Source organism: Emydura macquarii, unplaced genomic scaffold (genome assembly GCF_026122565.2).
Source record: "Emydura macquarii macquarii isolate MOO-44397 ecotype Brisbane River unplaced genomic scaffold, CSIRO-AGI_Emac_v2 contig_2422, whole genome shotgun sequence".
NCBI classification, from domain to species: Eukaryota; Metazoa; Chordata; order Testudines; family Chelidae; genus Emydura; species Emydura macquarii.
The window spans coordinates 30246192-30260522 of NW_027132559.1; the positions used below are offsets into that span (position 1 = coordinate 30246192).

General features: G+C 39.7%; 1 protein-coding gene across 5 annotated transcripts in view; it reads right to left on the bottom strand.

Annotated features, from left to right (window-relative positions):
* Positions 1 to 14331, bottom strand: part of DYNC1I1 (dynein cytoplasmic 1 intermediate chain 1) — a 242226-nt gene that overhangs the window by 113390 nt on the left and 114505 nt on the right. For all 5 annotated transcript variants that reach the window (XM_067562161.1, XM_067562160.1, XM_067562159.1 and 2 more), the window contains one exon: positions 2081 to 2170. In XM_067562161.1, coding sequence (XP_067418262.1) covers positions 2081 to 2170 — 90 coding nt within the window. The remainder of the gene's footprint in view (positions 1 to 2080; positions 2171 to 14331) is intronic.

The following is a 14331-nucleotide window of genomic DNA, read 5'->3' on the forward strand; positions in this document are numbered from 1 at the left end:
GAATGATGGGGCCTGGAATAGCAGCCAGCGTCCCTGTGCAGTTGTGTTTTGTGAGAAGCACTGGGCCCAATAGATCCTCACAGATGTAGATCCCCGCCTGTCCCTAGTGTGATCTTCTGTGGAAGCCTGTATGGGGCCAGTGAAGTAGCGCTCTCCACGATGAATAGAAATGCACAGGCATCTTTGTGCTGCTACTCTGTTCTTGGTGCCCCAGTGCAGCCCTTATGGGAGGCTTAAGTAATGCATGCTGCACTGAGCTGGCCTGCTATACTGCAGATGAATTTTATCCTTTGTTGTCACTATGAAACAGATCCAATAACAGATACTGATCCTGCACACACTTATGCATGTAACTAGTCCCATTGAAGCCAATAGCTCCTGTGAGTAAAATTAAGCACATGCACAAATATTTGTAGCATCAGAGCTATACTAGGGCACCTATGATTTATGAAGAACTCAGATTTCCTTTTTTAAATACCTGAAACTTTGAGAAAGTATGTCACTATTGTCCTGCTGGCTTAGAGGAAAATGAAACATAGTGGGGCTGGAGTCAATCTTTTTTTTTTTTATGCTAAACCCATTTTTGAGTTATACGCGTGAAAAAACCGTCTGTCTCCCCTTTTCCCCCCTCATGATTCTTTTACTTTACACTCCTATAACTCACACAAACCCGAGCTGATTTTTTTTTTAAATCTCTTAAAAAAATGTGTTCCCTGAGCTGAAACCAAATTTCAGCCCAGAGCAAATTTTTACGGCTGGGTTATAAATCCCTGAAAAACAGGATTCATAATGGAAGTGCTGACACAGCCTTAACTACTATATAGCAGTGTGAATGGCGCCACTATAATATCTATTAGAGATTCTTTAAAAAGTTTGCAAAATATTGTCTTGCCTTGCAGAAAAAAAGAAGCCAGAATACTTAATGCCAACATAAACATGCTTTTAACCCATGATGTGCTAATTTGCAGAAATGCCATTAATTCTGAACAAGGCTCACAGAGTGCTGCATCGGCAGGAAATGTTCTTCTAAACTCCTGTTTGACTTGTAACATGGTTTTAATCACTTCCACGAAACAGAAAAAATGGCTTCCAACTCTGAGTGTTGCTCAGAACATGAGAAGGGGGATTGCATTGGAGAGGCAAACAGGATTGTTTAGGGGTGAAAAGATAGAGAAATATACCAAACATCATTTGATTCACAGCATTTAATGCTCATCATCAGTGTGCTGCCATTTTACCTCTGCCACTACAGGTCAAGTTCTTTTACTGTCCAGCAAGAGTGGATTTATTCATTGAACCCACTGAGTATTAGCACCCGCAAGATTGTGTCATTTGCAACAGCAACCGTGCTTTATTTTGCATGCTGCGGTCTGAGTGTCACAAAGACCACTGCTGCCAAAACTTTGTATAGCTATCGCTCACATAAGATCTGGCTTCTCCTACACAAGGAAGGAAGCCAGTGGCAATATGAAGCACTTCCAATAGATTAAACTATAACAAAGAACTAGAAAACTAGATGACATTAGTGATGGCACTCATTCAAATATAACAACATAGGTACCCAGAGGGCTCACTTGTGAGTATGTGAAAAACTAAAATAAATAGATATTTTTAGGACTCTGTTTAGGGTTTTTTTTTCTTCTATTCATATCGGTCCACTATCTCTTCCTTCTACGTTCCAGATATAAGCATTGGGATTCCCTTTACATGGCAGTGGAAGGGAAACACAATGACTCAGCAAACATTGAACACTTTCCATGGTATTCAGCAACTTGCAGAGAATTCCTGGTATAATGCAGGAAAATTGTATGAAAAACCTCCTTGCTTATGTCCCAAGATTCTCAGGTCATTCAGCTGGGTTCTCCAGATACAGCTTCCTTATATACCGTATTTCTTTTCTGTCAGTAATTTAGATCTGAGACAATGGAATTATTTAATGTTTTCAGAATTCTTGGGCTGCTACTTGGGACTAATGCCAATAGTAAGCACTACACATGATGGTAACTATTTGCAGGACTGGGCTTGTAAAAATGATAAAATCCTTTCTTTTTTTTTTTTTTTTTTTTTTTTTTAAACATACCTTCTTTCACCTCATGTTTCTGGTCTTGATTTTCCATCTCTGAGTCATTCCGTGCTTTGGGTTCCACGATCTCATCATCATCCTCATCCTCTAGAAAAAGAAATAAAAAATTATAACATTTTGTTTCAGGGAGATTCCTCTTGGACATCTTGTAGCTATTGAACCTTTGAGCTATTGAACCAGTAAGCATAAGTACAACAAATATCAGTGAATAAGTTACCCATAAATATCCTTCTCATAATGTTCTCAAAAGTCAGAAAGACAATATTTTAGAATAAGACACCTGCTACAGTCACTCCCTGTGGCAACTTTCCATCTCAAATGTCTTAAAAATGGCTCTCTGACCCCATAGATGATTTCTTGGATGGCATAGGAATAGATGCAAACATATTTCAGCCTGGCAGCTATTCTACAAGTGGAACACCTGTTATCCAGACACCTCATTTCCAATTCAATTCTCACCAGATTAATTTGTCTTTTGACCTACAGGAAAGGGTTAAATAGAAGTCTGACCTCAGGTCAGATGCCAGTGGCAAGCAAACAAGCATAGTACAGTTCTGAAAAGTCATCACCATCAGATGGGAGAACACAGCAACCAAAAGTGGCATTTGGAGCTTAAGAACGGTTCTTGCATTAATATGAATTTAATGAACACTTAAAATTGACACATGTCAGTTACTAATGCCAGATGTTTTATTGCCCTTTTCTGACCTATGCAAATCTCTCTCTCTCTCTCTTTCCACCCCTCCCTCATTCATATATACCCCTTTTTCCTGGACGGGCAAAACTGTTAATTCTTTTCATTATATTTGTCTGAAGTTACAAGGGATGTGATTGTTCAGACCAATGCACAGTGCTTTGGAGATTAAAAGAATGCAAGTTACACCAAAAAGCTCCAAAAGCAATCCAAACTTCACTAAAGTAGGAGCTCTGTCATGCTCCCAGCAAGAGCAATGCAATGCACTCCCCAGTTGACATTTGCTGCACACAGCAAGGCACACCCAAGTGTGGAAAAGTGATTGTGGTGTACAGAAAAAGAGGCGTAGTCAAGACAAAGTAGTCTGTTCCATACATACAAACTGGGGCCCAAATATTGTGGTACCTTATAAATGCATTAGATTTAAAAGCCTAAGAACAAACAATATGGAAGAGGGAACTAAGGCAATCATGAAAAGCCATAAATGAGCTGCTGGGATATCATGTTGGAATGATTTGGGGGAAGGGCATTGGTATCCACAGCTGTACACTGCAGACAATTGAGCATCAACAGAATAGTGGAGTCTTTCCAAATGGTGCGTATTCTGGTTTCCTGTAACTTTTGACCTGTGTCATATGTATCCATGGCATGGTAGTCCTCTATGAGAGTGCTGTGGTTCCTTTGTGACTCTACCATCAGTCTGCCTACTGCCATATGGCTCTTTATTGTGTGGCACTTCTCTAGACACACGCACTGGATCCCTGACCTGATGATGTACAGTTATACGCTGCAATTGTGGTGTCCAGCAAGTCTAACACCAGCATGTTAACATGGGGCCTGGAAGCAGGATTGTGGTGTCATGCTTATCAAACCGTTTAGTTACTGGGCCCTTCTTCTAATGCAGCTGATTACAATCAATCCTTGCTTCTTGGTGAGATGTCAGTGCTGACAGGCTGTGTTCAACCAACAATGATACACAGTGGTACTTTGTTTCAACAGCATAATGGGCAGCAGACCATTCACACCACTTTGCCTGCCTAGGAACCTTTCCCTGATGCCTATGGAATGTTTCATTAAATGAGTCCACGCTGGTTACTAGCTGATGTCACAGGCACAGTGTATGGGGTAATTTACTGTAAGGCACTGCAAAGAAAAACCACAGCATTACTGGGTCCATTGTTTGCTCTTGTCTGGGCATGGGGTCCATGAGTAACTTGCACCCACTGCTATAGGCATGATCACAAGAGGGGACAGCAGAGGATTTGCAGGCAGGAGGAGACAACAGCATATTTCCCACACATACACGCTTTCAGCCTGTGGTAGAAGAGAAGTGCGGAGCTGGCTCTGCAACTGGTCTGGTGAAGACACAAGAAGCTCCAGCCCCCTCCAGATTTTCAGTCCTGCCTAGGGGAAAAGTCCCTCTGACTGGCTGCTTTCCCCACTGCCCCACCTCCTGTGGCAGAGCAGCCAATCAGAGCTGCTGCAAGAAGCAGGCAGAGCTTGATCCTCCTCCCTACAAGAACCATGCTCACAGGAGAGAGGACAAGGGAACAGGCAGAGCCCAGCAGCTCAGATAAGTTCTGCTCCCTCCTCCACCTCATGAGCAATGGAACAGGATGGCTCCTCTGCCCCATCCCCCCCGCCCCCCCACTGACTACACCCAGCCTGGAAAGGAACAGAGGGGAGTGAAGAGCCCCTAGAGTTGTCTCCCATGTTGGAAGGGGGAGAGGGGACCCCATGGTAATTCTCCAGGCCTAGGTGGGGATGGGGAAGGCCCCTAGTGTGCTGGGGGAGCAGAGGTGAGGCTAGGGATGCAAAACTGATGTGGGCTAGCAAAAGCAGAGGTGGGGGGACAGAAATAATTTCTGGGCAGGAGGGGTGGGCAGAGGGGGTGAGAGCTCCTGCAGTGGGGGCCAAAATTGCCTCAATAAACATCCAATCTAGACCTCCCCCACTGCAACTTGAGACCATTGCTCCTACTTCTGCCATCTACTACCACTGAGAATAGCCTAGTTCCATCCTCTCTGGAACCTCATTTCAGGTATTTAAAGGCTGCTGTCAAATCCCTCCTCATTCTTTTCTTCTGCAGACTAAACAAGCCTAGTTCCCTCAACCTCTCCTCATAAGTCATGTGCTCCAGCCCCCTAATCATGTTTGTGGCCCTCCGCTGGACTCTCTCCAATTTGTCCATATCCTTTCTGTAGTGGAGAGCCCAAAACTGGACACAATACTCCAAATGTAGCCTCACCAGAGCTGAGTAGAGGGAAACAATCACTTCCTTCGATCTGCTGGCAATGCTCCTACTAATGTCACACACACACTGCAGGTGGGCAGGGAGAGTTAAAAATTCAGGAGACAAAAAATATATAATTTTAAAACTCAATTTGGGGGGCTAACTCATGATTTTTGAAATTTTGGGGTTAGCAATACAGCTATGCACACACACACACACACAGATACGTGTACATATGGTCTAAACACAATGTTACCAATCCTCACAGTTTTGCTGAAAGTTTAGCCATACTTGGTGTTTTTCTTCAAAACCCCAGCTTCCAGCGTCAAATGATTACATGAGAATCTCAGCTTTCATTTTTTTTTAAATAAGGGAGTTTTTCTTGCTCATGTTTGCAGAGAAAAGCTTCATTCACCCTAAGGGTTCAAATCCCAGAAGGCAAAACAAAACAAAACAAAAAAAACCCTAAAACCCCAATATTTATAATTTTTCAAAATCTCATGATTTTTTAGACCCGGCTCATGATCTTTTAGGGTCTGGCTCATGATGCTTGAACAGTTGGGGTCAGTAATGCAGTAAAAATAGGATATGGTATTTGTGGGCAGTTTTCAGGATGAGAGGAGCTAAATTCGTCTAAGGAGTCAGCTCCTTAACCCTCCTACTGTGGGCTCAGCATGACTCTGCCCAACAGCTTCTCTCTGTGGGGAAATGCAGGCTTGACTATCGGATGAAGACGTGGAATTCTACTTTGTCATTTTTTGAAGTAGATTTTTCCACTGCTTGTTCCCCACCCCCCTCAGGGAACAATCTGTGAACCAAGAAAAGATGTATAAATGAGCAGAAGAAAACATTTATGCACTATTTCCTAAAGCATCTGTATGCAAAATTAAGACCAAAGTTCTGTTTCTACATCTGCACATGTAAAGCTTTCTTCCTTAATGCAAGTCCTTTTATGTAACAAATGCTGTTTTCTTTAGATTTAATTGCAGAAGGAAAAAATAACCAAATATTTTTACAATATGTGACATGCTTGTTCTAAGAAAAAATTGAAAATTGCTGCATATAGTCAGACATTTCAGTTTATTAATTTTGCTGGAGTGGGAGTTTTAAGGGCTTAAAGTACATTACACAAAGGGTATAAGGTGCACGCATAAGTGGGTGTGTTTATACATACTTACACAAACAAACCTACATTAAGAGAATGTTAAGGTTGCAAAGCTAAATACTAAAAAACTGGGAAATGCCAGAATTAAGATTGTCTGTGGAATATTAATTCATCCCCCATTGTACAGATACATTATGGCATAATTCTGGAATTTCTTGACTTTTGAGTGCTTGGCATCATTGTTTTGGGTGCTCAATGTGAGACACCTGGGCTCAGAATTCTAAAAGGCCTGAGTGCTCACAGCTGCAGCTGAGGTCAATTGAAGCTGTGTGTTGAATTTACAAAGAACTGTAAAAATGCTATGTGCCCTGAAAACCTAGGTCTTTTAAGTTGGGCACCTAAGATTAGTGGACTTTTCTGACAGTTTTAGCCTTAATTGTCTTGTGTTTCCCTTCCCTAGCTGTAAAATGGGGATAATACTAATAATAACCTCACCTCACAGGAGTGATGTGAAGATAAATTATTTAACATTTGTGAAGCACTCAGATACTATGGTGATGAGTGCCATAGAAACAAATACCCAGGAGAAGATAAAAAAAAATTGTATTCAGTGTGGGGTTTAAATAGATAGTGTATTAAATAAGATGTGGGGCTACACATTGAATTAAGAGAATAAAAACCCATTCACTGAATGATCTAGAAGACCTGTGAAAAAAATAGTATGTGATAATGTCATTATTTATTATTTATTTTTATTATTGTAGTGGCTAGCATCCTGCCAAGGACTGGGACCCCATTGTGTTAGGTGCTGTACAAACACAGAACAAAAAGACAGTCCCATCTCAAAATACATAAAATACAAAGCGAGCTGACTTAGGAGTGCACAGGCAACCTTACTTCTGGCATTCCTACCTTTGTTTGGCTTTAAAACCTTAACATTCTTCTAAGATAGTTCTTTTGGATGTTCCATATACATAACATAATAAAGAGGTGTGTGAATATGCATGTGTATATCTGGATAGACACTCATTCATATAGTTTAGAATATTGGTTTGAAGCTAAACTTACATAAAAATGTAGTAAAGTTCTTTGAGTCCATTTTCTTGTATTTTTCTTAGCAGTGACAAAGTTAATATTAATGTTACTTTTCTTATTGGAAAGTTTGTGGCTATCTAAATTCTGACTCAATTCTAAAAGCAACGAAATGCGTATGCAAAGAGGAACTAGGCCATTTTGCAGCCCACAAACCATCTCTCTTTCGTCAGGGCTATTCAGTGGTCATTTGCCATCCAAGCTGAGTCTTGATCTTGCTTATTGGTAATAGAGCTCTTTGTATAACTTGATTCTGAGTCATCACCATGGCTCTCTATAAACTATAATAAACTATTGATCTAAAAACAGTATTTCTAAGTCATTCTCAATATGTTTTGAGGCATTCATTGAATAATAAGGGACCTCTCTCCCCAGTGACCAAACAATATCTCCAATTTCCCCCAGTGACTATGTAGTCTTGTGGATGAACTGTGCCTTGCATTTCAAAAGGAGAGAGTTGAAAGTGACATTTTACTGTCTTTTTCCATCAGCGAAATAAGAAATTGAATTGTTTTTAGTACCTTTCTAAAGCAATGCCTGTTCCCAGAAATATTGGATCTGAAATATTCTGGGCCCAATTTTTCAAGAAGGGAGGGGGAGGTCCCCATATCAAAAGCGTGTATACAGGCTCACCCACATTTGTACAAATAATTGCTACCACTGCACACACAAACAGATAGTTAGAGCTGAAACTCATCTAAGAGTAAGGGACTCAGAGAAGGCCCTGGGGTCCACTTAAGCTCCACTTTAGCTCTCTACAAAAGGTTGAATACAGAGGAGAGTGACTACATGAGGAAGGGTCATCCCATGCCTGCCCAAATAGGCCCACAGAGAAGGAGCCATTGTCTGTGGAAGGGCTAACAGATCCATGCTTATACAGATTGACTTTGCCTACTGGTGGTAGATATGCCAATGGCCTGTGAAGGGATGTTAGATAGGGTGGGTTCTGAGTTATTACAGAGAATTCTTTCTTGGGTGTCTGGTTGGTGAGTCTTGCCCACATGCTCAAGGTTTCACTGATTGCCATATTTGGGGTTGGGAAGGAATTTTCCGCCAGGGAAGATTGGCAAAGGCTCTGTGGGTTTTTGCCTTTTTCTGTAGCATGGGGCACAGCTCACTTGCTGGTGGATTCTCTGTACCTTAAAGTCTTTAAACCGTGATTTGAGGACTTTAATAACTCAGTCATAGGTTAGAGTTTTTTTACAGGAGTGGGTAGGTGAAGTTCCGTGCCCTGCGTTGTGCAGGAGGTCAGACTAGATGATCATATTGATCCCTTCTGACCTTAAAGTCTATGACTCTATGAGATCCAGTGACTCATTGGATAGCGGCAAGAGGGGCAATGGTCTCTACTGCATCCAGCAGTAGTAGTAATAGTAAATATTTATATTATGGTAGTGCCCAAAGATTCAATCAGGATTGGGGCCCCATTGTGCTGGGCCCCAGAAAAGTAACAATCCCCTGTCCAGAGGGATAGGCTGGAATATCAGTCCCACCTGCAGGCTGGGAATATGAATTCCATCCCATTCTAATGGAGTTCCCCGTGCAAAGCTCTGTCACTTGAGCTTTACGTGGCAATGACTGAATTTCTCCATAAGTGCCCATTATTACGTACCATTCCTCTGTTTGACTATGCAGTGGCAGTAAGTATGCATGCAAATGCAGGTGGACCCAGGGGTTGTGAACACAAGTGGGCTTCTGTCCTGTATGCTGTATGTTAAGAAAAATAACTTTTCAACAGCATAAACATGTGAAATCTACTCCCCCTTTCACACTACTAAAGCATCAGGAATCACTCCACTGAAGCCACTGGTGTGAAACCCGTGTAAGTGAAATCAGAATCAGAACCTGATGTGTATTAAAGAAGTCACATTAGAAAAGGGTTAGCACTAGTAATAATACTTAGCTCTTATACATTACTTTCATAGATCTTAAAACACTATATAAAGGAGGTCAGTGTCATTATCCCCAGTTCACAAACGTGAAAACTGAGGCATAGAGAAGGGAAGTTACTTGCCCAGTATCACCCAACATGCCAGTATCAGAGCCACGAATAGAACCCAGGTTTCCTGAGATGCAGTGCAGCATCCACTAGGCCATACAGCCATCACTGTAAATGTAACATTTCTCATTGTCAATGGTGACGTTGCATGTTGCTGTTAAACAAGATGTTCTGCCATTTAGTCAATGGAACCAGACCGGAGATGAATGTGGCTTGACGTAGTTAGACCTAACATGCGCTCCCTCCTCAGTTCAGAGCTTTGTGACTCGATGAGGGGGACAGTTAGACCTAACTGCACCTTGTTGGATTTAAGCATAGACTGCTCCTTTCTAACGTGGCTCTTCTGATAGATCACATGGGCCTGATTCACAGCTGGCATCCAAAAACAATTTTGCACTCAAAAGAAACTCAGAGTAAAACAGGTAACACTTAGACATGTGACTACCTTTTGGAAATAGGTAGTTAGAATGTCTAAGTATCACTAAGTCCTCCAGCAGTTCACTGAGGGTACAACATTAGAGGCTATCCCAGAAAATCAGGCCCCACATCTGTATATGGCTGACCTATTTATTATCTATCTGGGCTAAAGGGTTTTGAATCATTATTATTTTATTTAGTTTTACGGCACCAAAAAGCATAATAGGCACATTCAGGACAAATAGAAAGAAAATGTTTCCTGGCTCAAAGAGTTTATAATCTAATTTTAATCTAATGTAATCACATATACAATTACATATAAAAGGACGTTTGTTTATATTTTATTTCTTGAGGTGTGTGTTTCTCAGGTTAGACTGTCTAATTTTTGAATGTTTGACTTTGAGTATGTGGTTTCTTTTTCTATGCAGCTAACAGTGTTACTGCTCAAATAGTTTACCAAGCAGCTAAACATTTTGTAAAGATGTATGTAAAGCAAAACTCCTGCCTGCTGATATATGTACCACCAATTCAACAGCAGGCAGTATACCCTGCATTGCTCCCTTAGGTATGGGATTTACACCTCCACAGCCCTGCACTTTTGAGACTAGTTAAGAAGTCACAACTCCCGTTGTTTGCTGTATCATGAGCTATGCTGAATTACTCTGACAGCACAATTTTTAATTCTGTGTAGTTACAAATGATCCCTTTATTAATCACATGCATTTAAAATAACAATTTGTTCACATCAAAATAATATATTTTACTATATGAGTCACTGTATCTGTGAGAATCCGGTATGTCATTAGACAAGGTCTTTGATAGAAGCACCTACATTCCTTCAAGTTTAATTTGAAAAGTCAAGGTTGTACAATAAAGGATTAGCTGTATATATGGTGTGTTTAACTCTAACAAATCTAAGTGTCTTCACACACACTTGATACTAGCAATTGTGAAATATCAGAAATAGTTGCATAATTATTATACTTACGACTGTACAAAATCATTTTGCTGTTACTGATATGAATGAATTACAAACAGAGCAAGCTAGGAAAAATGAGTCTTGTATTTATGTTGACACAAGTCTGGATCTCAAACAAGTTGGATACTGTAGGCAGATACTTTGGGGGGAGTGTAAACATTATCTTTCCTTTTAGATTATATTACTTGCATCATTAGCAAAATATGCAACAAATACTCAGACATATGCTTTTGTACTATGACTGCCTGATGTATATTTTTGAAAAACTATCATTTGAAATCTGGCTTGATTTCATTTCTCCTATGGCATGGAAGAGCAATTTACGTTTTGGAAATAAGACCAGTTTCCCACTTTCATCAGGCTGTTCTTTGAAATAAGCAGGGAATTCATTTGTGGATTTTGTTTGTTACATGGGATGTGAGATCGGATGTATATGGGTACACTTTAGTCATCACAGATGAAAATAGTCCTGTGTGCAGGCAGACCTTGGCAGCAGGAAACAGCCTACTGAAATGTATTCTGGTTAGCCAAAGTAAGGAATAATGTCAATTGCTCAGTACTAGAAAAAGAGATGAACAACTCTTTGCCTAAATATGTGCATAATGAAACAAATTCAAGATCAGAATTTCATGGAATGATTTCTTAACTTTCCAAAATGCAAAATAAAAAAAAAAAAAAGAATTAAACATGTAAGACTTTATTTTGCAAATGTTTATGCACTTCAGTAACTTCATGCATGTGAGTAAATCTCTACTCACATGCATAAAGTGACTTACCTGCATCTTCACAGGGCCAGGACCATATTAAGAAGTGCAGAATCATTCTCTTTCTAGAATGCTATAAAAGACTGTACTACAGTAAGCCAAACATGCTCCAACCACATCAACTTATCCTTATAACACAATACAGAGAAGCACTGCTTTTTTCATGGCATTAAGCCCATAACACAAAAAGGGAAGAGAAGGAAAAAAAATGTTACATAGGAAGAAATGATGCCAGAAAATATTATATCACAACAGTATCTATAGGACTGGGAACAGAAGTGTGGGTCATTTGGAGTCGGCTTTATGCAGAGCTCCTAGGGCAGAGGAAATGAAGGGTGAAACTAGCACCTCATTGAATATATGGCTTCATGGAACTGCTTCGGGGTTGGGGAGGGGAGAGGCAGATTTGTGTTTTCATGGTGGCTTAATACTTACTGAGGGATAAAACCTTCTATGTAGGCTAGTCTTGATTGTTTGAAAAATAAAAAGACATCTGAGTCCATTCATTCTAACTATAGTTCTCTAGGAGCACAAATGAATCACAGCACCACAAGAACACACTAGCTGGCTTCATTATGTTCCAGCATGAATTTTTTAAAAACTCTTTTACAGGAGAGAGCAACAAAGCTTCAGATTGCAAAAATACAGGTTGTGTGAATCAAATTACTTTTAGTGAAGTCAAATAGGTGCTCCTGAAGCCTCTGAAGAATATTTTTATTTTATTATAAAATAATAATTATAATGCTTTGCATTTATATAACATGGTCATCCTCAAGATCTCTCAATGTGCTTTACCCATGTATTAATGAATTTAGCCTAACACCATCCTTGTTAAGTAGGTAAGTATTATTATCCCTATTTAACATATGTACCAAAATGAGACCAGATATTGACTTCCTGTTTCTTGCAACAGAAAACTTAATCATTTATCGCTCTGCCTAGTGATAAAAAGCATCACTCATGCCCTTCCTTTTTCTTATGTAATGCCAGTCCTTGCAAAGGTTTGTCCAGTGTAGCACAAGAAGCCTGTGGAAGACCCAAAAATTACACTCAGATCTTCTGAGACCCAGTCGAGTGCCTCAACCATCTTCCCTCCAGTGAAAAATGTTTATACTTAAATAAACCTGTATTTCACATGTATAAGAAGCACAGGAGTCTGATTGGCTAACAAGGGTAATCACATTTCTATGATATATTTATACTCTATCTATTTACAAAATTTGTGCTGCAATTTGCTATAGTTCTGATTTAATTTAAGTACCCCAGCAATTAATTTTTCTCAACATTTCTCCGTAATGCTCTCTGTAAAAGTTACAGTATAAAGTGACTCCTGCTGGTCTCCTGGCTTCCCATATCCATCTCTTGGTCTAAGGTTCCACTGCTGAGCTCCAGCTCCATACCACCTCCTGATTTTGTGTTTGCTGCTGGCTCTGTTTCTGGTACAGTCGGCCACTGCACTAGGAAGGCAGACAGTATTTTTCCATCTTTCGACAAATGATAGACTATCACAGCCAAATGGCAAAGAAATGCCTCAGGATATTTGTTTGTTTTTTCCTCTGACATCTCATAAAGTCCCATATTTGGCTAAACTAGTCTCTTAACTGCCCCAGCTGCAAATCTTTGCATTGGTTTAAATATAAGATTCAGTGCCTCACAATATAATAATTTTTCTACTAATTAAAACGGAAAGCTGCCTGTGATTCTTAAGGGAAGCATTTGTCTAACCCAAGAAACTGATTTTCCAGTTACTTGGCCTGAATACAGTTTTCAGTTGTGGTCAGAGTCTCAAAATTCAAAGTGTCCCTTGTTTTTAGTTTCTGGTTGGTCTAGACAAGACATGGTTCTTTCTCTCTTCTCTCAGGCGGTTGAAATGTTGAGTTGGTTAAAAGCCTTTCAATCCCCAGAGAATGAAATTGCACAGAACCCAACTGGAGACATCATAACTTTCTCTCCTGCAACTCCCCCCATTGATTCCTCCCACTCTCCCTTCCAAACTGACATGCTATTCTATTGTGTTTTAAAATATTCCAGTTTGAAGATGCAATGTAGGATGAAAGGTAAGATACTTTTAATTTTCTTTGGCACGATTGGTCCTTCAAATAAAATACTGTAATGGAGCAAAACAAAATAGCAAAACCCCTAAAGCAGCATTTACAAACTTCAAACTCCCCATTTGACTATGACCAGGAAGCATAATTGTAAATAATCCTGGGGTTTTTTTTTGATGATATAACATAATTCCTGGCAGTGTTATCACAGAGGAAAAGAGAGAGAAGGCATTTTTTACAGATTGAGATATTTCCATCGAAGAAGATGGAATAGTTTAAATCATGCAGATTTTCACAATGTCTGAAAACCTGGAAGAAGTTATCCCCACTAATGCTACTGTGCTACTGCAAAATACCATTTAGATTAAATAATGTGAGAGGATTCTAACTCCAGGAAGAGACATTGAGAGTCATGTAGAAAGTTTAGTAGAACGGACTTTTTAAAGTCATTTTCAAATGTTCAAATAATATAATACTGTTAAATCACAAAAATATAAGTGTGTTAATGATAAACAGCTACCTATACGACACCAGTTGTAAATGAAAATAAAAGTTACTCTCACATTTTAAAAATCCTACAACCAATAATATTATCATCTCAGAGAAAAAGTGGGTGAGGTAATATCTTTTATTGGACCAACTTCTGTTGGTGAGAGAGACAAGCTTTCAAACTGACACAGAGCTCTTCTCTTGGCTCTCTCATCAACAGAAGTTGATCTAATAAAAGACATTACCTCATCCACCGTGTCTAATATCCTCGGACCAACACAGTTATAACAACACTGCATACAATAATATCACCTGACATTTATATAATGTCTGATGCTCAATTATAGCACCATATGATTGCAGTCAATTATAAAAATCACATTGCCCTCACTGAGAGCAGGATTAGATACCATAGGTTAACTCTTGGA